Genomic DNA, 27,424 nt, shown 5'->3' with positions numbered 1-27,424 from the left:
AGTGATTAAGTTTTATCAAGGTCATCTCTGTTTTGTAAAGCTGCAGCAGGTATATTCCTGTATGTAAAATGAAAAAATCACTTACAAAGATGTAAGGGTAAAGTTGGGGGCACTTCTGGCAGTTTCTCACTGTTAAAATATAAGAGGCACCAAATATACCTATAAAACAACTTTTTATTTAAAAAAAAAACTCATCTACATACTAAGTAGGAAAGTCACAAATGTACCTGACACATCATTTAACGTATATTGTCAAAAAATCTGTTTGAATATTTAACATCCCCTTTAAAAGTCAACACACCATATAATGACAGTCTTTACCATCATTAATGAGTAATGGCAGTATATGTGAAGATTTAAATGTGGGGTATCATTGAAAGGACATGATCTGATCCTAGCAAATCTGAACCACTAACCACTCAAGACCTTAGGATGGTCATAAAGGTGACAGCATGAACAGAGTACACACTGAAAGTTTGTATTTTAGTTTAAAGAAAATGTGTGTGGCACCAAGAAGAGGTAGACGGGCAGAAAGTACAGAATGTAACACTACCTGTTGAACTATGAAGCCTTTAACTGTGCAGGGATACCTTTACTTATAACAACTATCATTGACTGCAATGATGTAGTGGTAAGGAGTAATTTTACAAGCTTTACTGACGGAAAAATAGTATCCATGTTTTTGTCTTTTCAGAAGTGGTGTACAGATGTTGACTAAGAGAACAACACAAACTCTAATCCTCCTTGAATGTATTCACTTATCTGTCCGGGTCACACACAACTGTAAAGCTTCAGTTTCTCTGTCTAATAATACAACAGAAATCTGTACAAAATGTCACATGATCATCATCCAGCCATCGAAATCATAAACAAAAGGTAAAATTTGTCTCATACAAGACATTTACCAGTAGACTGAGCCACATTAAAACATGGCACACTGAACCAAACTCAAGAGATAAACACAAACATGAAAGCTGAAAGTCTCACTGCTTACATGTACAATGCTGAATTTGTTTTTACTTTTCTGTGAGCATAGAATGATTGTGACTTTCTTGTATTAACACATACTGGAAAAAAATGTTGAAAGTCCAGCTTATCTAAGTTTTGCATTTACCAGGAGATGGTGTAAAAAATGTAAAGTTCCACTGAAAAAAAACAAAATGTGGGATTTTCCTACATTTCCCCCTCCTTCCACACCAAATAAACTCATTTGGCACAACCTGAATATATGAAGGCAATACCAATGAGTAGAAGGTCAAGGGAGAAGTCACAAGTAGACGGTTCTGTCCAAAATGTAAACATTTGTGATAAAAGAAAAATAGAAATTAAAAAAATATACACATATTCCTTTGCACTGCACAGAGGTTGCAAAAACCATTATTCAATGTTGCATCACTGGCTTTTACTCCCTGAAACAGATGCAAAATGGGGAAATGCTACAATGTGTAGCATGAAAAACCTGTACTGTACTGGTTAAAGTCACATGGAGAGCCTGAGTTTGAAATGAAGCAATAATGCTTCCATTCCTGTGAGTCCTTATTGTGCGTAGCTGTCAGCACAAGACAGGTTACCGACTGATGTCACCAATAGGCATCAACAAAGAATTCTGACAAGATTCAGAGAAACGTGAAGCCTTGTGTGTTTCATGCTTGTAAGAGGGAATGCTATGATGTGTGTCTACAGTACAGTATGTTCGAGTGTACTGTGTATGAGGTCCTTGTTTGTTAACACCGTCTGTGTCTCAGCAGTTGAGAATAGGTCTGTTCCTGTCTGGTCTGAATGGGAACACTGAGCTGTCAGAGTCGGCCTTTCCTCTGTGGGGGCCCAGTGTAGCCACAGCCTGGAGTACAGCACACACATAAAACGTTGTTAAATTTCCACAGAATATGACACGTCTGCATCTCAATGTAGCAATGTACACACACCTTTCTGATGGCGGTCCAGTCCTCCAGGATGTCCAGATCAGGTAGCATGTAGACAATATATGGACGTAAGCAATGTTAAAGACAACAACCAACAAAGGAATGAACTGAAATCAGCAGTGTTGATGTGAGCAATAATAGAGGCCTTAACAGGAAAAGGATATCAGACACTACTGAAGGTCTCCTCCTTTTCTTATCTGGACTCAAAGCATCTCGTCTCTTCTTCCTCCCTGACACTTCATCATTCCACAGCTCTGATAGAAAGACAGATGATTTGTGTCAGCATTTCATACAAAATGCTGATGTCTAACACAATGCAAAGTGTGTGCTACCTGATGTAATATCAATGCTGTGTCTGTCCTCCTCCAGTCTTCTAATTTTCTCCTCCAGTTCACTCTGCACCGTGTCAAACAGCAGCAGCTTCTCACTCTGCATGCAGCACAAACATGCATCTGAATATACACTTAAACCATATATCCATATAGCATATCCAGTTACACATTATTGGATGTCAGCTAATTAAATTGTGTGAATTTGGATGGACAACCTCCCAGTGTTGGCACGCTGCCTGGACCTCACAGTCATACTTGTTCTTTACTGACTCCAGACACAGCTCTCTGTAGATGCCTGTGAATACAAAAACAGAAAGAGACACATATGAAAGTGAAAAGAAGACTGTAGTAAATGAGTTTTGACGTGTGTTAGTTACCTGCCACCTTGGTGCGGACCTGCATGTTCTCCAGCAGCACTGCCAGGGGCTCCAGATATTCTGCTGCCCGGCCAGCTTCGACCTCTGTGAGCTTACTATTTATCTGGCTGAGACGCTCACGATACAACCTGCACATAACCACAGGTGTAAATGTAAAGTGTAGCATAGCTTTTTTGAGACTTTTTGCAGTAAGGCAGACAGATATTAGTGTCAGACTTACTGCTCTTTGAGATCGGTGAACTGTTTCTCAAGGTTAGACATTTCATCCAGGCACTCCATCCTCCTCCGCTCACAGTCCTCCTCATCCATTTCTGGAAAAGCACAGGATCAAAAACACATATTTATGTGTTAACAAATCCGACTGTAATGAAAGAAAGAAGCAGCCCTGAAACATCATAATCAGAATGAACCTCCATAAAAATGTCATGTTAAATACCAGAGCTGTCTCCATCCTCAGATACAGAAGAGGTGTCTGAATCCTCCTCCTCTGAGCTTGAAGCCTCTTGTTCCTGCTCATCAACCTCCATTTCCTCTGCTGTACTCTCCTTCTTCTCCCGGTCACGGTGCACCGGCATAGCAGATCAGGTTTAGACTGAGGATGTAAGATGTTGGAAGATTTTAGGCTGAATCCTGTTTCTTTGTATTTAGACAAACAAGAAATCAAAGAGTCTGGAACCACATAAAAGCACTACATAAAGCAATAGCGAATGACTTCCAATAAATTGGTGAACAAAATCGTTTTGATTCTGCCTCCTGGTGAAATCTTTCTCTTTCCTGATGTAATTAAATTACTTCGGGAAAATGTTCTACGGTGGGAAATACATCGTTACATGAAAGAGACTTCGCAAATAACAAGTATGAACCAATGCAACTCTGATCGAAAACTGACCTTCTGTTTTCATAATGTCATATTTTTAAAAGAATATTACTACACCAGCCATTAAAGAACACATTAAATTAGCATTTTGTTAGCACTTTAGCATGCCAATGTAGATGGGTAGCGTGCAAAATTGATACAACTTATTCGATTTATACATTAACAAGGAAGGTTAAAACCAAATCACAACTCACAAAACAGAGTGGTGCTCGACGTTTCCAAGGTTTAAGGTTTAAAGAAAGGTTGTTCGCAAAGAAAGGAAACTTATTGTTTTTCTTCGGTTACAGTCTCAGTGGCATGCTCCAGCTAAAGCTAAAAACAAATCATCGTATGGCGCTCTTATTCGTATTGGGAAATGTAGTTTTTAGCATCAGCAAGAGTCGTATGGTTGATTAGCTAAGACTGAGACGTAACCTACAGTACCCATAATTCAGCATTTGGAGCTAGAGTTTGAGCAGAACTCGATGTAACAAACAAAAAACGATTAAACAATTTATTTCGGAATATTATTTTATTTTTTAGGACATTTATATATGACATTGTTCAAACATGATAGTCAAAGTTAACTGATTGTTGAACCATGTTTGCGTTGAATTTTTCTGGTATCTATTATTTTGTTTTCCCACCTCCCTCCTCCGCCATGATGTTTTCTGAAGTGAACAGCAGAGATAGCTAACCAGCTAGTTTAGCCTCCAAGGCTACGGACTGTTGTGGAAGGGAGGTGCAATGGATGGATGCGTTGCCCCGCTACATTGTACATATCTGTGTTAGTTTTAACAGAATGCGCTCTCGGCGAACAATTTTACGCCAAGATTTACCCCGCGGTGTTGCGAAGGGCTCCTAATTCGCAGCGTTCCGTTAATAAATGATTCAGGAACAAGCGTTTTACGTTATAGATTGAAGATTAACGCTAGCTGAGGCTGCTCAAGTGGCTAGCTCCGTCTTGCTGTCTACCATCGCATTCCCTTGTTTTCTGCCTCAGGAATGTTCTCCAAAAAGCCTCATGGGGACGTTAAAAAATCAACACAGAAAGTGTTGGACCCAAAGAAGGACGTGTTGACGAGGCTCAAACATCTCAGAATAGTCATAGGTAAGTTAAAATCCTTGTCAGACAGCTAGCAGGTTAGCTTTTGCGTGCCAGTCTGTTTGTACAGTTACACTAAACTTCTCTCAGAAATCACGAAATTCAAACCTGTCCTTACTGTAAACATAAACACCACTGTTTTATCACATATTTGAACACACTTGGGAATCTTTTAGCATCAACTCATTAATTCGGCATCTGATATGTGTCTATTAAAACACTCTAGCTCTCAATATATATTTTCCACACCAGAGGCGTCTCCTTAGAATTACATCAGGGCACGGATTATTGTGTATACAAGCAAAGTGACAAGTAAATCCTTCTGTTTCTGCAGTGCAGTGTGTTGAGTATGAGATGATTTAAAGACGTGGTTTTTATTGTGTACAACTACCTGAAATGCAGTGTCTGAACAGAGGAGAACTGGGTGTGATGAGTGTAAACGTGACTGTGTAATACGCAGACAGTGATGCTACAGATTGTTGTGATTTCTACAGGGGCGTGCCCGACCGTTGGACAAAGGCATGATTTGTGAGAAACACAGAGTGTTTTTCTGAACATATATTAGGATATATTTCAACACATCTGTTGTTGCAGCATTTTAAATGGGTGGGAGAGGGTGTCAGGGCGTTACTTAAAAGGGATAGAAGCCTGTCTCTGTGTGTGTGTGTGTTGCTCTCAAGCACACCCACAAGTAAACACACAGACTGGAGAAGGAAATGGCCTCTACTATTTCCTCTATGTGTCCAGTACAGTAGCACAACTTCCTGTTTCTATTGTAAGACCAACTGGCCTCTACGTTTGTGTATGTGTGCATGAGACGGAGAGAAAGGGGTGTGCCCCTCCTCTGTGCTCTATGGGGAGCACAAGACTATGATAACAATCACAAACACATTCGCAGTGACATTGTTGGAGAAAGAATACTTCCAGGACTGAACAATGGATAACTACACAGTTTGAAGTTCTTTAGTTGAGTGTAGAAGGGTGTGAGCTCTGGGATTGTCCAAGTTAATAAAAGTTGATACCTGATCTGGCATAATAGCTAACTAAAAAGATAGCATAGTGTTTACTTTACTGTAGTTTGCTCTCCTAAATTAAATGATTACAAGGCTAGGCTTTGCCTCAGTTAAAACACTATAAAGAGGTGTAGAGTTGGCATTCAGGTGGCGATGAATGATGTGGTAAAATGTCAGCTTCTAGAGTAAAAGATAGAAAACCACTCAGCTCGGCCACTAAGACCTTACAAGGGCAACCACTGTGGCACAGAGCACAGATGGTCTCAGTGTTTCTGTGCAGCAGAGTTCAGCTTTCAGTCTTCATATAAACAACCTCAAAGACTATCACCAGAGGCTCTTCTGTATAATGTGGGTCTGTATACCTGTGCACATGCTTCTGTGTGTCACTGGGGACCTCAGTGTCTTCCATGCTTGTGTATTTTCTTTCAGTTTGGACTTTGAAGTGTATGAGTGAGGGTTGTATTTTGTGTTTTATGTCACTGTCTGGAGTATGAGTGTCTCCCTCCCCAGCCAGTAGCAGCGTAGTCCAAGACACATGAGCGTAATTGTTCCCATTCTTGAAAAGAGTGTATATGTTAAACTGTGGCTGGGACCTGCGCTGGTCTGTCTCTTCTTCGCTTCACATTGACAAAATACGGATGTATTATTTAGAGAACGAATGTACTTCCTGTGATGAAAAGTCAAAATGTGTGGTGTTCTTTGAGGGACAGTTATGTGTATTGTTAAGACTAAAACTTTTAGATTATAAATAGAGAATATCCTATAACAGATTTCTGGAACTGCTTCCTAAGATACTGAGAGTGCAGGAAGTCCCATCTTCTAATAGTCAGGGTGTAGCTGTTGTTTGAATTTTATCTGACTCTTAATGATGGTTCTTATCAGAAAAGCGCAGACATCAGTCATCTCTCGCTCTTCTCTCCTTTGCCGCTGTGAGCTCCATTTTGCTTAGGCTTCTCTGCTGTCTTTTTGCAGTCATCTGTAATGTAGACAGAGCAGAGAGGCTACAGAACAATCGTAAATGCAATAGAAAAATTGTGCTAGCTTTTAAATTTGATTCTTGCACTGGTAAAAAATGCTTAAGCACTTTACCTAATTCTTCCTCTCCTTATGTTAAAATTGCTGTATTTTAGTGTGTTTCCTGTTTTACCCTTGATTTCTGGGATGTTTCTTTGTGTACTGTTAAAAGGATTGTCTAAGTTGGGGGCAAACACTGAAGCAGACTGTAATAAAGACTGTCAACATCACCTCAAAAAGTCAAAAATGCAATTCCATTTTTTTTATTTCCCCTCCCTTTTCCAGAAAATGCAGAGCCATCAGAGCTGAAGCAGTTCTTTGACCTGAACTATTCCCATATCTACTATGTCTTCTTTGAAAACTTTGTCACTATTGAGGTTAGCCTCAAGCAAAAAGGTAAGTTTTATACATAACCAAAAGGGATATTACAGCAGGTTTAAATAAATCACACATCATCACCTTTACAGTTGCTGTACTGGCTGTGTATTCATGCTGTTCTCTATGTCTAGGCCACAAGTCTCAGAGGGAGGAGCTGGATTCAATCCTCTTCATCTTTGAGGTGTTGAAATCTCTTAAAATACAGTGAATTGAATGTATGTGACAGTTGTAAACCCATGATGAAAAACAGTTTTTTTTTACAAACAGTCTTACAAAGCTGTTAAAGAACTAAAATATTGTTGGTTGTTGAGTTTTTTTATTGAGGTCTTTTAGCAAAATGCATCCTCTGACTGTCTGAGAAATTTCAGAATAAAGCTCTGACATTCAACACAATCACTGAGGAGTTTTTGATTCCTAAAGCTTGGTGGTCTCGGTCAGTACCATGACACCAGCTGACATTGACCTCAGAGTCAGCCCACTGGCATTTAGCAACACTCAGAACTGAGTGGTGGTGCTTAGAGTAACTAGGATAAGATAGCTCTGTTTGTGTCTGTTACTGACCTTTATTTGCCTCTCAACATGCTATAAATTCAGTACAGGGCCAGGAAAAGTACAAGTCTAAAAAGAAATAGTCAGTGAGCCCACCTACTTAATGAAGAATTTTTCCCTGTGTTTAAAGATGAGCTTTATTGATTATGTAGTTGTTTAGATTTTTTTTAAAGATGCAAAGTGAACCGTACTGAATTATTTTTAGTATAAACTGCTGTTCTGCTTTACTGCCCTATCTTGTTTATTTAGTCATTATTTACACATTATTTATACCCTATATTCATTCCAGCATGGAAAATGTTTTCCTCTAAGCCTCTCTGTTATCTTGGTTATCCCATCTTCCAGAAAGTTATATAATATATCATATAAATTGAAATTTTTTGTTTCTCCAGAAAATTCTTCAGCTCCTACCAGAGAGAATCCAGAGCCGATGGCAGTTTCATAGTATTGGTAACGTTCAGTTTTCTTTGCTGTTGGAAACTTTTGAACTCTTTTCATGCAGTGTAGTTTGAAATGAGAAGGCTATCATGTCTTTCTCTCTCAGGCTTGATTCTGAAGAAGTTGTTGCACACTGGGAACTCTCTAAAGGTACAGTCCTGATTCTTTAATGTTTGGCACAACAAAAGGCTCTGAGTACTATATGTATTAGGTTGAATTCTTTTCCTCATGCCTTCTCAATCTTCTCTTCTATCTATACTGTAGATCCGCCGTGAAGGTGTGCGTCTCTTCCTGTTGTGGATGCAGGCATTACAGAGTAACGCAGAGCGAGAGCAACTCTGCATGTTTGCCTGTTTGATTCCTGGTTTCCCAGCTCCACTCTGCCATGGGACCCCGCGCACCCTGGATAGTCTCATCAACCCTCCGCTGAGTTTGACAGAGAGTTAGTAGAATAAACACACTTTTGATTAGCAACCCCATTCACAACCTAATTTATACAGAGACATGCAAGAATTTTATTATTTTACATAATTGAATGTGATAGTAATCTATCTCTACTTCCTCTGCAGCCCAGGTGACACCAGAAGAGATCACTCCTTTAGTTCCTCCCCAGTCAGGTGACAAGAACCAGGAAGACCTTACTGCTTACTTCCTGGAAGCCCTATTGAAATATATGGTAAACCAGGTATTATCAGAGTTTATTACTAACACAGTTAACACAACTTGAATACACTGGTGAAACTGTTCAGTGCTGTACTAATGCCACTAATGCTTAAGGCATGGGTTAAAGGAGGTGTTGAGTCCCTCAGTCACTGGTATGGGTGCAAACAGATTTCTTTTGAGATTACCCATTTCAGTTGCAACCCAAAATACAGATTGCATCTTCGGTTGGTACACACTGAATTTGTGCTTGTACTTTTTTTTGCTTGCTGTCATCACACATATGCATGCAGTCCTACACACACTGACAACATTCTCCCCTAAAACAATGGTGCTCTTCTCTGCTTGACCCTATTTTCTGTGCGTAATGTTCTCTTTATAAAACAGACTTGTTTGTTTGTCTGTGTCGACCAGGCAAAGTCTCTAGAGTGGCGGTGTAAAGAGAACCATGAACGTGGCTTCAGCTTCCTCTTTGGTCACTTCAGGAAGTATTACCTTCCTCACATCTTTCCCAACTTCGCTATGGAAACAAGCCTCTACAACCCCATGCTGGGTCAGTACTGTAAAGACATTAAAAGCTACTTGATACAGTAAATCCAGAGAAGCACTGCAATTAAACAGTAATGGTAATGATTTCATTACAATAATTCCATGCCAGACAAAAAGCATTATCTTCTTTCTGTGTAGATGTGCCTCCCATGCGTCCTAAGCCGTACTACAGCGTAGTGCGCCGGGAGCAGGATGGTGGTGAAATACTGTACTGCACTAGGGAGAGTTTTCTTCAAGCCCGTGTCATCTTTATCCGCTGGCTGGTTTCCTTCTGGCTGGAACCCCGACCCAACACACATACACATATCCCAGGAACAGAGGGAGAGAATGTCCCCAAGAACATACAGGTAAGTCATACACACATATTAGGTGTCATACATGAAATAATATTAAATTGTCTCCACATAATGTCTCTCTTTTCACCTCCAGCGAGCAGCAGCCGGACTGGCTGCTCGCTCTGCGGGCAGCTCAGACGACAGCGGTGGAGGAGGGATTCGTTCTGAGAGCCACCTGGAAGGTAGTGGTGGTTCATCTGGGTCTACGGGGGGTAGCATGGGCCTCTCTGGATGTCCAGGACCTATGGGTGAACCTGAACAGAGCCACTCCAACACATCTACACTGACAGAGAGAGAGCCCAGCTCTTCCTCACTTTGCTCCATTGATGAAGAGCAGCTGACAGACATGGAGGTGGTGAGAAGAGTACTGACCAGCTCCAGAACCAACGTCAACTTCATCACAGAGATCTTTAGACAGGTTAAGGAGAAATCATTTGTATTATGGGAGTGGGGGAATTTTCATTACTGTTCTTTGACAATTAGCATTAATTTATTGTAATGTCCACACTTATTAATAGGCAGCATCAAATAATGTCATCATTTTTCTGTTTCCCTTTGTATAGGCCTTTCTTCTTCCTATGTGTGAAGCAGCTGCAATGCGAAAAGTGGTTCGTGTTTACCAGGAGTGGATCTCCATGGAGGACAAGCCGGTGTTTATGAAGGAGCCCGAGGAGGGCCCCTATCCTATAGCAACAGCTACCAGTCTCGATACAGACTCTCAGCTTGGAGACAAAGATGAGGTGAGAAATGCAAATATTCTCATATATTTTAAACATTATTTTTATGTAAACTGTTTGTAAACCATTTTCAGTTAGACATTCAAAATAAATAATGTGACTGTATTTCTGTTTTTTTTTCAGGGAATGAACAAAGTGATTGACAGTGAAATGCTGGAGTACAGCGTTCATGCTGGAGTTCAGACTACACTACAGGTATAGTTGTCACACTGACCTCTGTCTCTCTTTAAAAGAAACCGATTTAAGACGCCTATTTTTATTCTTTCACAATATTTTCACTGCAGGTATTCATCACTCACTCCTCCAATGTTTTTCTACTGGAGCCAGCCAACGACATCAAGATTCTTTTAGAGGAACATGTTGACATGTGCAAGCGAGTCCTCAATATCTATCGCAGCCTTGTGATGCACGAAACTATGGACCAGAAAACATGGTAAAAAAAGCTTATGGTTATGTCACATCTGCTTAATTAAACTACTTTAGACTGCTTTTGCTAGTTTTAACCTCTGTGTTTTATTTATTTGTAGGGAACAGATCTTACTGGTTCTGCTGAGGGTGACAGAATCTGTAATGAAAAGGCCTCCTTCCATAATGCCTCCAGGCAAGAAAAACAACACGCTGTCAGGCAGATTGGCCGGGCCTATCTTTCAGGTATGTTACTATTACTGCCATTTTACACAGGCTTTTGTTTTTGGACAAATAAAACTGAGACAGTCATGAAACATAAAAAAGAATAGGAACAGCTGTTTTACAACACAGAATTTAAAAATATAGTCTGATTTATACTGTATTTACTTTCCTTGTTTTTTTCAGACTGAAGGCGAGAGTTCAGAGACTTCTAGCTGTTTTTAATATACCTGTTTTTATATTTCATCCTTGTCTTTCTATATAGACGCTGATCGTTGCCTGGATTAAGGGGAACTTAAATGTCTATATCAGCAGAGACTTGTGGGACGACCTCCTCTCTGTCCTCTCTTCCCTGACTTGCTGGGAGGAGCTGGTCACTGAGTGGTCACTTACCATGGAGACCCTCACAAAGGTACTGAAAGACACTTTGTCTTCACTATGTTATTTTAGTATGTCTCTGCCACCCTGATACTATCTTAAATAGCGTGGTATTATGGGGAAGTTGTAAATCAGTGTTTGTGTCTTAGGTGTTGGCAAGGAACCTGTACAGTGTCGATCTGAATGAGCTGCCACTGGACAAACTCAGTGAACAGAAGCAGAAGAAACATAAAGGAAAAGGTTGGTCACACCAGACACCTTCAGACATTTTAAAATGGCATCTGTCAAGTCCTAAGCAGTTCTAAAACACAGCCTTCTGATTCTTAGATAATTGCAATCTGTTTACACGTGATCATTTTGCTTAATCTGAAACTAATGTGTAAAACAATGATGGTACAGTGGAGTCACTCCAGCTTACACTTTCAGTTTGCACAATATATTGCTTAAGTGAGGTTAAGTAAGGATATTTTCTTCTGTACAAAATAACCAAAAAGAACCAAATTAATTTCGTTCATACTGCAGGTATCGGTTCAGAGGGCCAGCGGCAGGTTGTGGATCGCTCCTTCTCTAAAGGTTGGAGCAGAGATCAACCAGGTCAGGCAGCAGCCATGAGGCAGCGGAGTGCCACCACCGCTGGATCACCAGGGATCGAAAAAGCCCGTAGTATTGTCCGTCAGAAGACTGTAGGTCAGTATCACCACCTTTTAAAATGTTTGTCTTCCTGCTTTATGTGTAAACTGACTTCCAGACATTGCTAGTAAACTGGCTTGCTTGTTGTGTATGTTTCTTTGTGTGTGTGTGTGTGAGAGAAGTGTGCAACGGTGGAAAAACTGTCTTCTATATACTTAAAATAGCTTATCTTGGTTCTTAATTAGGGTTTTCTTGACTTCATGCCTCTCTCTTGTTTTCTTCTTACCTGTCTGTCTGACAGGAAGTTTTGGGGTATGGTCACTCCTTTCCTTCTTAGTCTTGTTGATGCAAACATCTAAAATAGTTGAAGGCTGCATTGTTCAGAATATTAACAGCCTAGTGACTTTAATCCAAGCAAATGAAACAATTCTGTTGGCAGGATATATATTGATTATTCCTAAATAAAAATGCTAAGCCTTTTTTCAAGGGCTTTACCTCCCCCAAGCTCTAAAAGATCTTTATAACTTTTTCTTGTTTTAATTCAGTTCTATGTGCTAACAAACTTTTTACAGGGTTGGGTCTGTTTTTCTGCAGTTTTTTTAGACAATTAGAAAAACATATTAATCAGGTGAGAAATTAGGATAGTGTTCCTCTAATGTGGAAAACATGAGCTGCAAAATGTGCCAAACCACCACTAGCCTCTTATCCTCTTTCCACTGTCTCTCCTTCAGAGCTAACCCCGTCTCACTCGCCTTTCACCTTCCCTGTCTTTCCTCAATATCCACCCTTAATCTTTCCCTCTTCTACACTGCTCTGTTGCTTGTCCATCTTTTCACAATTTTCTCCTTTTTGTTCTCAAACCATTGTAATTTATAACTATCTTAACACGCAACACTGCAAACACCTGATTTTTCTCTCACCATCCCTCATTTTTTTCTTTATTTACATCATTCTTTAATTCTTTCCATGTTCCCATTCTCATCACCACTTCACCTCACTTCAACAAAACTCTTTTTCCTCCTTTGCCTTCCTTTTCTGTCCAACACTTCTTCCCCTTCGTCTATTTCTCTTCTATTTCTTCTTCCCACCTCCTCAGCCCTGCGTAGCTGTTCTACGGGGGATTCTCTGCTGTCCTCAGCCTTTATCCGCAGTGCTAAGAGTGCTCCTGCTCTGGCTCCGCCTCTTCCTGTCCTCCTTCACCACCACCACCCTTTACTACCCCCCCTTGCTGACCAGCTGGCAGGTACACACTCTTTGCACTACCTGTCTGCCTGCCTGTGGCCTGTCTGCCTCTGCGTGGAACATTTTTAGTCATCTTAACATTGTCTGAAACTCTTGTCTGTTGTTCTCTCTCTGATTTTTCCAGCTATGTGTCTTTACTGAGTAACAGTTTGCATGTGCTCCAGCAGCAATCACAGCACACCTTTTCACCTTCCTTATGAATCAGAAAAAGCTGCTGGTTTGCAGTACTTACAAATTGCATTCTGCAATTATACAGCTGCAGCTAACAGATTAGTATCTGAATTAATTGCAATTTCCTACATTCTATTAAAATCCTTCGATCATCAGTTAAAGATACTACCACAGAATATGTCATTGGAGTTTGTATCACAAGTGTCACTTAAGTTTGCTTAAACCTTAAAGTTGTCTACGTGTCTGCATGAAACTTGACCTACCTGTTTTACCATGTGCTTGCTTGTTTTTTTTGCCTTTTAACCTTTTACTTATGTAACTGCATGCACACAAGCTTGTCGCTCTGTCATTCCATTAACACCATATGCCTGTCTTTGTTTTCCCCGAAGACAAGCATCTATTCCCCTTTGTCCTTCTTGTTGACCTTTGTACCCATGAAGTGTGATATTTTGCCCCTGATGCGTTCATTCTTTAAGTGGCATTTCTTTTGACTGATCCTCTTACTTTAGTAAGTGTTGTGTTTTAAATTTAATTTTGTCTATGCCTGCTAAGACAATGACCTCAGTCTGATAAAGGACCAGGGATTGTATGGCTTCTGCAGGCACAGAGCATTAATGCTTCTTCCTTGGCCTTTTCATTTAAATCTATTTATGTGCTTTCCCCCCCTATTGTTATTTGAACCTCTGCTAATATTAGTCCACATCTTCTCATTACCAGATCTTGAGGATCCACCCATCACGTTGACATCCCGCTCTTCTCGGATGCGCCACTCCTCCCAGAGTGAGGATGCCCCTCCTACCCCCTGTTCTGAGGGTTTCCAAGGAGTGGCGTGTGACTTGGACACCCCAGCCCCATCGTCTCTTGCAAGGAGTAGCAGTGCCTCTGACATCATGGAGCCTTTCATTGCAGAGCGGGTCAAAGGTGAAGACCCTCAGAGGGATCCCAGTTCGATCCCAAATCCTGCTCACCACCACTCCACAACTTCTTCCTTACTTGTAGCCAACAGCCACACAGCTCAATCTCTCTCACAATCCCTCACCTCATCCTCTCCCACACCTTTTACCTTCTCCAATGGTGTTGTTTCCTCATCCTTAGAGGCACAAGATGATGGTAATATTTGTGACCAATTCTGGCAGCAAGTTGGCTCTCGAAGCCGAGGTTCTAGTTCTGATTGGGTAAGCGACTGGGACTCTGCCTTCATTTTTTCCCCTGAAAAGGAAATTGATGCAGAAGAGGGTGAAACTGGGGCTGGGACAGAGGAGGATGATTTATTCTCCTCTATTAGGGACTATCTCACTCACAAAGGACGTGAGAGGAAGGAGGAGGCCACAGAGCAAGATAGTCCTTGTCATGCTTTAGAAAATACTGTTACTTTGCCTTCATTGGTGCAAACAGGGGTAGCCAGAACACAATTTGAATGCACAGGACAAATTAGAGAGGCCACACAGGTGGTAAGAGAGGACGGACAAGTAACTAAGTCAGTGAGGCATAGCAGTGTAGATTCCACAGAGGAGACTGAGGCAGAGCGACGAAGCATCTATGAGTGCCTGGAGCTGCAGTGTCAGTGGCCATCAACTAATGCTAAAGGGAGTGCTAGCTTAGAAAGAAATGGTGAGAAAAAAGGAGCAGGAGGAAATGCAGAGAGGGCAACAAGGTTGGAAAGTAAATTTGACATGTGGAGTGAAATCGGAGAAGAGAGGCAAGAAGATAAAGAAGCAGAAGGACATGACAGGTTTAAGTTAGTTAGACAGGATGCTAATACTGTAGAATGTAGCAGTGATTCAACTTCCCAAATCTTAGACCCAACTAAGGCCAAAATGACCCGTAGTAGCAGCAGCAAGAAACACCATTCTGGGGGTGTTCATGTCAGTTTTCGGCCTTCCACTGAGTCTGTTCAATTCCACAACCCTCTTGATAACAAAGAAGCGCACTGGAAAGCCAGGCTGCGCCGGCTCAGTCACTTCCACACACACAGCCATTCGGCAGGAGAGAGGCCAGGGGCTGGAGCTGGGGCAGGTTCAGTAAGCAAACAGGGAGCGGGGGGTACAGGTAAGTTTGGCTCTGTGGCAGGAATCAGCCACAGAACAGGGGCACATGAGAAACTGTCATCTGGGACTTTGCTGGATAGCGGCGGTGCAGGGGGCACAGCAGGCATTGGAGGGCTGGAAAACAGATCTGGCACTGGAGGGGACAAGAAACATCTTGGATCCTCTGTTGGATCCAACATAAGCCCCGAGGCAAACATGGAGGCATTATCAAGTAGTTCAGGTTCCTCTGGCATGTCGTCAGGAGTGCGCGGACGTTTGGGGCGCTCTGCCTTGCGATCTCGAGCATCCCGCTCTCGCTCCCAGGAGCCAGGCAACACTGCCTTACGACACCATCAGGGTGCTCTTCTGGGTGGTGTCTATAAGACAGTGGTACATGCTCTGTCTTCCAAGCCTCGACCCAGAGGTCAAGGGTCATCCCAGGGCTCTTCGCCACAGCGGCAGGGCCGGGCTGCCATGGGTGACGCATCTCTCAGGGATCTCTACTCCCATGTCCTGGGCTACTTTGGACGAAAGACGACTACGCCAGGTGAGGGTCGCAACGAACGAAGTGCTCACAAAGGACACAGCAGATTAAAGAGCTGTGGAAAGACAAATACTCATTAACACACAAACACCAACAACTTTCTTTCTTTTACTTTTTTGGCTGTTTTTAACTGGTTTGTTATGATGGAATGATATTTTTTGGCTGAAACTCATCATCTTGCTGGACTGAAATTCAAACTCCCTGTTGATGTGTTTCCTCTTGAACGTAGCCCTTCCTCCAGCCTGCCTCCTATCAAGGACCCCACCTCCTCCCATACCCTCCCACTTGTTTCTCTACCTCAGAAGTTCCCTCTCTCCTTCTCCTGCCTTCTGTCTCCTAAAGGTTTTGGGATCTTAACTCTCTTACCTCCCCCCCTCCCCCCTATTCTCCATCTCCTCCCTGTCCTCGATGTTGCATGCGGCCTCCTTGTGCCTCCTTCGCCTCCTCCCTGGACTCCAGCCCCTCTTCAGCCTGACAGAAGAAAACAACAAACGACACTGAAAAAAAGAAAACTGACATGGCTTTACATAAGACCTTCAGAAGGCTCTCAGAGGTTTTGTGGCATTTTCCAGCTTCAGAGCTTTGTTTGCTGTTTTACTCAGTGATGTGAGGTATTTTTGCAATGTGATACAAACGTTTGTAGGAAATGTGAACCAAATATTGTAGCCCTTTTTCACACCACTAGAGTGCAGCATAGGTTCTTTTAAAAACGGCCATCTTAATAATAGTATACGCATGCAAAATGTTAATGATAGAACAAGTTCTCTTTTGAGCCTGCTACCTGGAATGGTTATTTGTCTTGCACACTGCCACAGAATAGTATTAGTAGTAATGATTTTCAATTCATTCTAATTCTCAGTACAGTGGAATACAAAATGAGGGGTTAAAGGAAGCTGTGTGTGTGATGTATGGGCGGAGGAATTCATCACCTAAGTCTGATGTGGAGTTACTGTTGTGCAGCCACCTTCTTTTGTCTTTCCCTGTTTTATTTGGATGTATTGTCTGGCTTTGTGTCAAATAATACCTACATGTGTGGTTTGTCTACTTATGTGCTGGATGTATGAGGTTTGCTAGTGACAATATTGTCAAGGCCAGATTTACGGGAATGGTGCTCTTGCATGGATTAATAATATTTAGAATTGATTATAACTTTGCATTTAATTTGGACAGCTAAACCAGATATTCTGTGCTGTGGCTCTTTGTTTATCTGGTGTTGAACTAGTTAAACTCTTACTGCTGATTGTTATGAACACTATTGGGTTCTCTTAAGTGTGGTCAAGCATTGTTTGCATGTCTGTACCCATTCCATCAGAATGAGCTTGCACCACCACCACGTTTAGGATATTTTAATTTCGACAGCTTCTTCAGCATAGGTATGGTGCATCATTTATGCTGTGGTGTTTGTTTGAGGAGTGGAGGACCAGACAGCATCTCATATCCCTTTTGATCAAGCAGAATGCTTGAAATGCTGCATTTTAGAGAGTCAACCTCCTCTTGTTATTATCTCTGTTACTTTATAAACAACCCAGATAGTGAAATAACTTGTCTAAGTTAGCTGAAGGCATCCAGAACATGCACTTATTTAGTGCACAAATCACTAGTCATTGTTTTTATAAAGACTTGTTAGAGGACTGTGTGAAATAACTAGGTTCTGCTACCATTACAGCTTGGCATGTTTAGAGTGCTAATCTTCACTTTGTTTTTCACGCTGTTGTTTTGATGTAGAATTTGCTGTAGGCTTCCATAATTTGACCTGTATAATAATGGCAAGGAGAAACAGATTAGGCTTTTCTGTTTATATTGTGTTCAAATTTCTTTCCTACTGCATTTGGCAGTCATGGCAAATAACCATTACAGTTAAATAATATACCACAGCTGGCTTCACGATACTTGACGTCCTTATATGGAAGAGGAAAATTAGAGTTGGTAGCTCTTCAGTGTTCTCCATATGATCACAATCAAGAGATGCTGCTTCTTCTGATGAGTGAGAGAAGTGTTGTTTGACTTTGTTGATTAGTTTTATTAGTTTCATATTTGTTGTACCTATAGGGTATTGTATGTTGAACAGTCATGACAGTGTCACAGTGTCTTCATATCCAGCTAGGTGGCAGCAAAGTAAACCATTTAATTCTGTGTTTAGTAACTATAAGCTTTATTGACCAAAGCTCTGGTATTGAGTGGTGGAAGCAACCAAACACTGTCAGCTTTATCAGGCACAGCTTCAGGAATTAAAGATTACTTGGTTAATACTAAAAGCAGCAAATTTACTCCCCTCCGACTTTGGGTTCATGCTCTCTGCTTAGAGGTTTAGAAATGTACTCTGGTTGTTGCATCCAAGCTAACAGCAATATAACCCACAGTAACACAATTGCACTAATGTAGGCCTCTGGTTTGCTGCTTGTTTGGACCTAACAAGGTGATACTCACTCTCTCGCTCTTTTTGTGCATGGTGTGAATTAACTCCTGCATTGCTTTTCTGGTGGGTTTTGATGTGCCTGTTGTTGTGGCTTTTTTGAAACATTAGCTCCTAATAACCTCAAGGCCAACAGTACATATACATCAGGACTGCTTATACAATTGGAGGAAGGTCACAAGTTAAATGAATTATTATTATGGATATTGTGACATTTTAATGTCTGATTACTTTAAATAACATAAGCCTGCTAACTAGACTACAGGTGTTGCGTTGGGGAAATAATACGTTTTGGACATGACCCAAAACAAAATGTCACCATATCCTTATTTTAGACTTTTATCCAAAATTTGATTACATAAATGATGTTACAAGTTCCTATTCATAGCTTTCTGTGTTGTGTATTATTTATGTGGGTCAACATCAACTATTGTTCTGTCTCCGTGTGTTGCTTTTCTTTCTCATTCATCTGCGTCTCACCTGTCTGTGTCAGCTTGTCTATATTTACATTGTTTCATCAGTTCTGTGTTTGTGTGTGTATGAGTGTAGTCTTGTGCGATTGTCACAGCATGTCCGCCTCTATATCTTAATGTGTGTTTGTGTGCCTGTAGCCAACAAAGAGGAGGTCGTCCAGAAGGCCCGTCCAGTCTCTAGTGATGTGGGGAGCAGCAATCCAAACTTCTCTGACCTCATGGATGAGTTTATCCAGGAGAGGCTGAGGGCCAAAGGAACAGCGGTTAGTTAAACACATGCAAGTGTGAACACATTCAAGCGTTTCAAAACATAGAATCCACAAGCACGGCTCTCTCTCTTTACACACAGGGTCGTCGTGGCAGCAGCCCTGGTAGTCTGGAGGTTCCCAGAGACCTGCCAGAGCTCCTGGAGGCTGGTCAGAGTCCTGGATCGAGACCCTCAGATGACCTTCGCCCTATTGATGATCCAGGGGTTCCTTCTGAATGGACGTCACCTGCTAGTGCCAGCGGCTCTGATGTCATCAGCTCTGACAGCCAATCAGACTCCTTTAATGCCTTTCAGTATACCACCTGCAAATTCGATAGTAAGGAACAAAGTACTAACATTTATACTAATATACTCCTGTTTAATTTTTAAAATATATTGTATAACACATTGCATTTGCAGCTTTATTATCCTGCCCAAAATGAGAGAAAATAAGCTTAGCAAAAGGAGAGCACAGTTTTATCAGTCTCGGATTATACAGTACCAGTATCTTTTTTCCTTTTTAAAAGATTACCAAGACTTTAGTGCCCAGGCAGCTTCTTTTAACTTTTAGATTTTAATTGTAAAAAAAAAATAAATCCATCATAGTTGGACAATTGGCTTTGAGATCAAGGGGAATACAAGATTATAAGTAAACACAGTGTGTAAGTGAATTGTAATATGTTTTTTAACTTGTTATTTCAGATTTTACTTTTAGTTCAGAAGCATGTGGGGGAGGAGTGGGATCAGGATCAGGAGGAGGTGGTCGAGGCAGCTCACTGGACCAAGATAGCCTGGGCGGGGGTGTGGCCTGTGAAGAACATGAAGTAGCTAGTTTAACGACACTCCATATCGACTCAGAGACCAGCAGCCTCAGCCACACTGTTACTGTCCCTGGTATGTAGCTAGATTTCTGTATATATTCATCTATACAGTACATGCATCATCACCTTTAGCTACACACCGTTACTGTGCATATACATGTATCTAACCTATGTCACCCATCTTTTCATAGGCATTAAAGCCTGTAAGCCTTTTGAGATGTGACAAAATGACATTAATCTCCATGGATTTGATGCCACAAAGACCATAAACAAATGACAGCCATCTAGTAATTCTGCTGTTTTATTTAGTTGGAGTTCATGTTTCTTTTCTTTTCTTGCCTTGTGTAGGTTCTGAGAGTGCATCGCCCATGCATTCCCTTGGGGGTTCTCGCTCCCAGACACCGTCGCCTGCCACATTGACAGCAGAACACACCGATCACACACGCTCCCATTCGCACACACACTTGGACCTGGATCACAAACTCCACAACTCTGTCCTGCAGACTCCTGATGATTTAGGTAATACACACATTCACAAATGAGTACTCTCCAAAAAACAGGTTTCCTTAATGATAATCAGTGAAGTACAGGCAAGTACTTGTGCAGTATTTTCCTCCACTCATGTCTGCCTTTAATGAGAGGCAAGAGTCACTGATTGATCCACTGATTGATTCTAGAAACAAGCGAGTTCCCCAGTGAGGACTGCAGCGTGATGGCAGGCGGTTCTCTAACTGGATGGCACGCAGATGTTGCTACAGTTATGTGGCGAAGGATGCTGGGTATCCTTGGGGATGTCAACAGTATCAAGGACCCAGAGATCCATGCTCAGGTCTTTGACTACCTGTGTGAACTATGGCAAAACCTAGCCAAGGTGAACACTGATGCACACAACTGTTAAACAAATATGACTCCACACTTTGTCTAGTCATTGTTTTTGTAAACATGTAAATATCTCTTTCAGATCAGGGATAATTTGGGCATTTCTTTGGACAACCAGTCTTCTCCTCCACCCCCTGCTTTGATCCCACCCCTGAGAATCCTCACCCCCTGGCTTTTCAAGGTAGGTGTGATTGAGAGGTTACTAGAGGATTCTTGCAGATAATAATTTTCAGTATTGGCTAATGTATTCTGCATTTTGGTTTGGTCAGTTTCTCTCATTAAATAGTAATGGTAATGCTTTTTTTTTCTCGAGGCCACCATGCTGACAGAGCGTTACAAGCAGGGAAAGCTTCATGCCTACAAGCTAATATGCAGGATCATGAAGAGACGCCAGGATGTCTCCCCAAACTCTGATTTCCTCACACACTTTTACAACATCATGCACCAAGGACTGCTGCACCAAGACCAGGTAGAGTGTATTTGAAATTAGACATTTTACTACCTAATAATTAAAAAGTGTGTGTTGTTTAGGGTGTTTTTTAAATGTTTAAAAATACGTTTTACTTTTGCAGGACATTGTGAACACCATTATCAAGCACTGTAGTCCCAGGTTCTTCAGTATCGGTCTACCTGGGGCCACCATGCTGATCCTGGATTTTATCATTGCAGCTTCCAGAGTCACTGCCTGCTCATCACTCAATGTAAGAATATATTGTTCCGGTTATTCAAGGCCTTCTTAATGGGACATACCTGTAGAGTTCTTGCTATCACTTTGATGCCATCACAATCCCCATTTTTCTTATTTTCTTCCAAGGCTCCCAGAGTGGAGGCCCAGATCCTTCTTGGATCCCTGGTGTGTTTTCCCAACTTTTATGGGGAGCTTCCAGCTCTCCACCCCACTACTGCTGACGTTGTACTAACAAAGTTTCCTGATGTCAAGGTATGTAGCTGATTGTTTTTTTGTGACAGTGTTATAATAAATTGCATTGTAATTGGGAGAGAAGGTGAAAGTACTAAAATGTTTGTGTAGAATGGCGGGGAAAACTACACACTAAATCGAAGTAACCATGAGAGTTTATACATTTGAGTACATGGGTATGACCTTTATCCTTATGTTGAAAATACAATAAAATAGGCATTTTCCTGACCTAAACTGCTGTTTTTTTATAATCCAGGTCAGTCCAGACACATTTCTGCTGTCCATAGGGGATCTTAGAATGAAACTAATAGGTTAATGTCTCATCAGCCATTCTTCTAACTGCTCAGGGCTGTGGGAGTAATGTGGTATTGTTGTTGTTGCTTTGTAAACCGTTAATGCCATGCGTGGCAGTGCCTCAGGCTTGCTCACTGGTTTCTTACAAGGCAGAAACTTGTTCTGAATCACTAAGCGGTCATTAGCGATGACTGGATGGACAAGCCCATTGAGTGTGTGAATGTGTCTCAGTGGTGGCTGTGTCCATATTCAGTGCAACATACATACACACATAAATACACATTAACACCTCACAATGTAATTTTCTTGAAATCTTTGCTTAATTATTAGTCCTCTTACAGCAAAGTATGTCTGTATGTTTGCTTGTTTTAGGAGCACATTATCAAAACTATCCTGACCTCTGCCAGGGATGAACCTTCTGCTCCTGCAAGGTAAGATTTTTTATGATAGGTGTGTTTCAATATAGTTAATTGAGTAACAGCACACTGTTATTACTTAATGTTTTTCACTTCTTCCATACATAATACATTTTATTGAAAGAGGTGAACCCTACATGTATATTTTCAGTTTTATATGTGCATATGTGTGTATATATTTGCTTATGCTTTATGTATTTCATCAGGTGTGTGGCTCTGTGCAGTCTGGGTATCTGGCTGTGTGAGGAGTTGGCTCATGGGACTCAACATCCACAGATCAAAGATGCTCTCAACGTCATCTGTGTTACCCTGAAGGTCAGTTACAGCTCAGTGCTGTTTTAATGAATAATATTAGATACGTTCCAATAAACTGGATCAGTCAGGCTCAAGTGTCAAACCATTTGGATAATGTTATCAGCTTAGTGCAGTGTTTCAAACTTTTTTCCCTGCTGAACATGGTGCCATCTCTGAATGTGATCCAGTGTAATAAGACCAAAGCAATGACTCTGAATCAAAGCGGCTGCAGACTGGCTGTATGTATACTGATCTGTACAACACAGTGGTGTCTGAACATCTGCTCTCATGTTTCCCAGATGTTTACTTTGAATTGATTTTTGTTCCTACTTATTATGCACCAAAAACTTACTGTAGAAGTAAAATGTTTAAAATAACAAGATTATTAATGCACCAGTGTACGTTGATACATTTTTTTATTTTGCACGAGATTTATAAATAATGCCATCTGTAAATTTGAAGTTGTGGATTATTTAAGCAAGCTTAACACAGACTGGATCTTTTTTGACAGCCAAAATATGATTATTGTTAGTAAAATTGCCTCAGTTTGTATTGTCTGTTTCACTAGACTGGGAGGCCTGTGGATCAGAATAATAGTGTCCAACATTTACTGTCTCATCTACAGCCAAGTGGCTCTAGATGGACTCAAACACACACACAAATACCTTTTCCACCTTGGAATCCCTAGCTCGTGTATCGGCAGCCAATGGCCTGCTAAGACATTGCAGCAACACACACGCACACACACATTAACACACTTGCATTCACTTACTCCTGGGAGCAAACCCGGGACTGTCAATATGTTTGGTCCTCCTTCAGATAGGAGACTAATCCAGGGGGAATGCTGCAAGCTGCGTCTCACACACACACTATCACATACTGTATATACACACATCTTGTCCACTTTTGAATCTCTTGCTTCATACCAGCAGCCAGCAGCTTCAGCCATGGGCTTGGTGACACACACACAGATTTACAGCTTGAGGGATTGTCATATTTCCATGCAGAGCCACTTCCTCCTGTTGTCCTCCTGCTCCTCCTTCCCTTTCATCTACAGCAACATTTGGAGATGCTGATCCTCATTAGAGAGAGACTGATTTGTAAATCTAGTCTCTAACCTCTCTGGGTTTTATTGTGTTGTAAATATTACACAAATTATATGGGGAATATTGTATTGCTACAATGAATAATTGATTAAAAAAATGTCTGGTTTAAGGTTGGTATGCAAAAATTGATAAATTAACATTAACTGGATCTCAATGGGTTTTTACCTGGTTAAATAAAGGTTAAATAAAAAAAATAGATGTTCCTAAAAGTCATTTTTTTTATATTAGGAAGGACCCATCACTGGTTCCAGAATAAAGAATCGTTTAGTTTCCTGTAATATTTGATATTATATCAAACTAAACTATTGATTGTTGCAACAGTGAATAATTTATATATAATAAACTTCTTGAACCTATGAATTAACATTAGTTCCTACATTTTATTCCATAGTACCCCAATAAGAGTGTAGCACTGGTGGCTTCTGACATTCTTCACCTCCTGATCAGTTACGTGGATCATCTCCAGAAATTCCCCCCTGACACTCCAAAGAAGATTGTTGAGGTGAGAGATAAATTGCTGTGTAGTTCAATCAACTACTAGCTTCTGTTCTTATAACTACGGTATAATTTTTTGATCACTTTGTACAAACTCTGTGTTTTTTTTTCTCTTGAACAGTTTTAACAAAAGACAATATCCTGATTTTCTGTCTTTTTATTTTAGATCTTGATTGCTACCATCACATTCCTGCTGCCAACTACTGAGTCTTCACCTCATGAACTAGATAAGAGGGTAAGTAGTTTTTGCTTGCATAAAAATATCTAATTTGTTTTGTAGTAACTTAGTTTCTGTGTGTGTTACAGCTGGTAGTGTCCCTGCTATTGTGTCTGTTGGACTGGGTGATGGCTTTGCCTCCAAACGTTCTTCTTCAACCTGTACAAACACGAAGCCCTCCAGAGAGGGACCAGTCACCCAAGACCCTGCTCAGCTGTATTTACAAGGTGTCTATTTGTTATTATGACATGGTTGTAAGCACAGAAACAGATAAAAAAAAAAGTAGTAGCACAAGCTGAACTTTTTTTCTTTTTCTGAATATGTCTAGGTGTTACATGGTTGTGTGTATGGAGCACAGTCTTTCAGCAGTCCAAAGTATTACCCGCTGCAGCTGTCAGACTTGTTAAGTCCTGACTACGACCCATTCCTGCCATTGGAGAGCCTCCGAGAACCAGAACCACTGCACAGTCCAGACTCAGAACGCTCCAGTAAACTACAGCCTGTCACTGAAGGTAATTTATCCAAATACTGGACATGCACTACGATCAGTATATCTTAGAGCCAACTTTTAGAAGTATGATGCAAACAGTAGCCAATAGATTGTTATGTACAAAAAAGCAATGCATTGACACACGATGTGACCCAAAGTCATCCACAACTGCTGCTGATTACTTACAATTGAAGAAAGTCTGCATGTGTGTGTATGTGCACTTGTCTACATCCGTGTGAGAGTGTGCATTGTCCCCTGCTGTGGTCCAGCAGGACTTAGTGACTAGTGTAATGACTGTAGTACCCTGCTAGGCCATGCTCCTCTCCTCTATTCTCCTCTCCAGTCCTCTATTTTTCTTTTTATATTATCCCTTTTTACTGCTTTTACTAATATTTTCTATAAGTCTGATATATTAATTCATACCTTTTCATTTTTAGTTGTTTTATTCCATCTTCTTTCTTGAAAGCTCCCCTGTGGTTTAGGAAGTCAATGAGAATGGCTAGTCAATACATATCTGTACTCTATGCAGAGCCTGTCAATAAGGAGTTATTGGAAAGTGTTGTGTGTCACACTGTGTGTGTAATGATGTTGATTAACCAGGATCTACTGGCAGCACAGTGTGTGTGATGGCATCGGCTTCCTCTCAGCATGGAGCAAACAATGTACAAACTCCTGTGTTTTTCCATCTTCTCCTAGTTTGTACAGATATCCCCAAAGCTGTGCTCTAACTGGGAGCCTAATAGCACTTAAAACTTTTACAGGACTTTGAAGAAGTCTAAAATCCAATCATCTGAATGCAGATGATTTACAGTTACAGGACTTAAAAATAGTTTGGATTCTTAATTTAATTGTACAGATGCATTCATAAAATTGCATTATCCAAATCCTTTTGTTGTTTATCATGCTAGCAGAGTCGAATCAGCTCTTTAAAGTAATTCACCCGCTTTTATTTATGGCATCTATTTGCTCATCAACACTTGTCTGCCACTCAGTGCTGATGTGTTATATGAGTTTTAACATGTTAAAGGTTGTGCTCTGAAGTCAGAATCAGCCATCTAGAAGGCTGCAGTTTAGCAAACATGTGCTTTCTGTATGATTACAAAATACAGTGCACATTTCTTTCTCATTCAGATATCTCTTCTCTCTATATCATCACTTTTTTGTCTGTGCAGTTCGTAGCCGTATCCAGCAGGGCCTGGTTTCCATTGCAGCCAGAACAGTTATTACCCACCTGGTCAACCATCTAGGACATTATCCCATGTCTGGAGGGCCTGCTACTCTCTCCAGCCAGGTGTGTTCACTTTGTATGCTTTTAGGGGTAATGATTCCACCATATGGTGATGATGACTAAGCTATGTTTAGAGGAATAAGCTCTACACAATGCAGTCTTTAGTTTGTTCACTATGTTTCACAGGTGTGTGAAAATCAAGACAACCCATTCTGTGAGAGTGCAGATCTTGGACCAGAGCTCTTCCACTCACCAAACCTACAGTTCCTAGTTCTGAACGGATCCACACTGCTCTCAGTACTTCAGGTAACCCTCAATTGAAGAGGGCTCTTTAGATTAATCATAACTTGCATTGCAAAATATACTATTGGCAGCTGTTAACATTCTAAATTGCTGTTGCTGATAAATTACTGTTACTTTTCAAACAGTGGGGATGTGGGCTACATCTAGATGATTTCTTCACTATATAAACGATTTAAAGTCTACTACTCTGTTTTCCAGATTCGATCAGAGTCAGGTGTACCAGGAGGTGGAATGACAGCTGGTCTGTCCTCTGCTCCAGCTTGTGTTCGTGTCATCATCCGAGATGTAGCTGGAAAGCACTCCTGGGACTCTGCTGTCCTCTATGGACCTCCACCATGTTCCCCGAACAGCCCAGCACACACTCTTTTAACACACACACAGTCACCTCACAGTGCGAATCTTCATTTACGCACCCCACCAGGAGGTCTGCCGAAAAAGATGGGAGTGAATAGAGAAGAGAGTGAGGAAGATGGGCAGGAGGAAAGGGGGGCTGAGGAGGTAGAAAGAGGGATGGAAGGTGACAGGCAAGAGTTTCTTAGTGAGGGGGAAGAGGAGGGGGAGGAGAGGAAAGCCAGTGAGGAGAAGGAGGAGGATGGAAGGGGAGATGGAGGAGAAGTGGAAGAGGAAGAGCAGGAGGAGAAGAATGAGCTTCAAATGGATGGGGAAGAGGAGCAAGTTAAATCAGGCTTAGAACAGCTTCTAGCTCCACCATTGGCTAAACGTGTGTGTCGGGAGGCGGTGCCGGCATGGGATTCACTTAGAGAGGGAGATGATGCACTGGATGAAATGCTGCAATACCTGGGATATTCAAGTCCTGAGTGTCTACAGAGGGCAGGTATATATTTCAACCTGAATAGTTGCATTTAATCTACAGCAAATAAACCAAAATGTTTGACAGGAACCTGGGAATATCTAGTTCTTATAGAGAACGGGAAAACAAGTTTT

At 41.2% G+C, this 27,424-nt stretch overlaps 2 protein-coding genes across 7 annotated transcripts in view; one reads left to right on the top strand and one right to left on the bottom strand.

Moving 5' to 3' along the window:
- Nucleotides 1-46: 46 nt before the first annotated feature.
- brms1la (BRMS1 like transcriptional repressor a) lies at nt 47-3,837 on the bottom strand. The gene is made up of 9 exons (XM_028395446.1): nt 3,703-3,837; nt 3,068-3,223; nt 2,852-2,942; nt 2,632-2,759; nt 2,470-2,549; nt 2,255-2,351; nt 2,087-2,176; nt 1,926-1,990; nt 47-1,840 (listed from the first exon to the last, which is right to left on the bottom strand). Exons 2-9 carry the CDS (start codon nt 3,204-3,206, stop codon nt 1,742-1,744), a joined length of 789 nt encoding a protein of 262 aa, XP_028251247.1. The 5' UTR covers nt 3,207-3,223; nt 3,703-3,837; the 3' UTR covers nt 47-1,741.
- A 359-nt stretch (nt 3,838-4,196) lies between these two features.
- Nucleotides 4,197-27,424, top strand: part of ralgapa1 (Ral GTPase activating protein catalytic subunit alpha 1) — a 45,595-nt gene continuing 22,367 nt past the window's right edge. For 2 of the 6 annotated variants that reach the window (XM_028396496.1, XM_028396498.1), the window contains exons 1-37: nt 4,197-4,598; nt 6,905-7,015; nt 7,129-7,178; nt 7,939-7,996; nt 8,091-8,134; nt 8,249-8,426; nt 8,554-8,669; nt 9,059-9,197; nt 9,332-9,540; nt 9,623-9,946; nt 10,092-10,268; nt 10,389-10,460; nt 10,550-10,698; nt 10,793-10,916; nt 11,158-11,304; nt 11,420-11,510; nt 11,793-11,957; nt 12,997-13,143; nt 14,031-15,887; nt 18,909-19,033; nt 19,120-19,354; nt 19,720-19,911; nt 20,187-20,357; nt 20,516-20,709; nt 20,800-20,898; nt 21,031-21,186; nt 21,290-21,418; nt 21,532-21,657; nt 22,303-22,361; nt 22,553-22,661; nt 24,138-24,248; nt 24,408-24,476; nt 24,548-24,685; nt 24,787-24,970; nt 26,121-26,239; nt 26,363-26,482; nt 26,678-27,314. In XM_028396496.1, the coding sequence (XP_028252297.1) occupies nt 4,493-4,598; nt 6,905-7,015; nt 7,129-7,178; nt 7,939-7,996; nt 8,091-8,134; nt 8,249-8,426; nt 8,554-8,669; nt 9,059-9,197; nt 9,332-9,540; nt 9,623-9,946; nt 10,092-10,268; nt 10,389-10,460; nt 10,550-10,698; nt 10,793-10,916; nt 11,158-11,304; nt 11,420-11,510; nt 11,793-11,957; nt 12,997-13,143; nt 14,031-15,887; nt 18,909-19,033; nt 19,120-19,354; nt 19,720-19,911; nt 20,187-20,357; nt 20,516-20,709; nt 20,800-20,898; nt 21,031-21,186; nt 21,290-21,418; nt 21,532-21,657; nt 22,303-22,361; nt 22,553-22,661; nt 24,138-24,248; nt 24,408-24,476; nt 24,548-24,685; nt 24,787-24,970; nt 26,121-26,239; nt 26,363-26,482; nt 26,678-27,314 (7,237 nt within the window). In that variant the 5' untranslated portion in view covers nt 4,197-4,492. The remainder of the gene's footprint in view (nt 4,599-6,904; nt 7,016-7,128; nt 7,179-7,938; nt 7,997-8,090; nt 8,135-8,248; nt 8,427-8,553; nt 8,670-9,058; nt 9,198-9,331; nt 9,541-9,622; nt 9,947-10,091; nt 10,269-10,388; nt 10,461-10,549; nt 10,699-10,792; nt 10,917-11,157; nt 11,305-11,419; nt 11,511-11,792; nt 11,958-12,996; nt 13,144-14,030; nt 15,888-18,908; nt 19,034-19,119; nt 19,355-19,719; nt 19,912-20,186; nt 20,358-20,515; nt 20,710-20,799; nt 20,899-21,030; nt 21,187-21,289; nt 21,419-21,531; nt 21,658-22,302; nt 22,362-22,552; nt 22,662-24,137; nt 24,249-24,407; nt 24,477-24,547; nt 24,686-24,786; nt 24,971-26,120; nt 26,240-26,362; nt 26,483-26,677; nt 27,315-27,424) is intronic. The other 4 variants (XM_028396497.1, XM_028396501.1, XM_028396502.1 and 1 more) reach the window with 4 other exon arrangements.

This window comes from Parambassis ranga, chromosome 22 (genome assembly GCF_900634625.1).
Source record: "Parambassis ranga chromosome 22, fParRan2.1, whole genome shotgun sequence".
NCBI lineage: Eukaryota > Metazoa > Chordata > Actinopteri > Ambassidae > Parambassis > Parambassis ranga.
The sequence above is the reverse complement of the archived record's forward strand: the minus strand, read 5'-3'. Positions and strand labels throughout refer to the sequence as shown.

What these genes read in the sequence shown, in the direction of transcription:
- brms1la (XM_028395446.1), bottom strand. Translation starts at nt 3,206, where the DNA reads ATGCCGGTGCACCGTGACCGGGAGAAGAAGGAGAGTACAGCAGAGGAA. An exon ending in CAGCGTGCCAACACTGGGAG is followed by an intron (nt 2,352 to 2,469) that starts GTTGTCCATCCA and finishes TGCTGCATGCAG; the next exon opens with AGTGAGAAGCTGCTGCTGTT. An exon ending in CAGCATTGATATTACATCAG is followed by an intron (nt 2,177 to 2,254) that starts GTAGCACACACT and finishes TCTTTCTATCAG; the next exon opens with AGCTGTGGAATGATGAAGTG.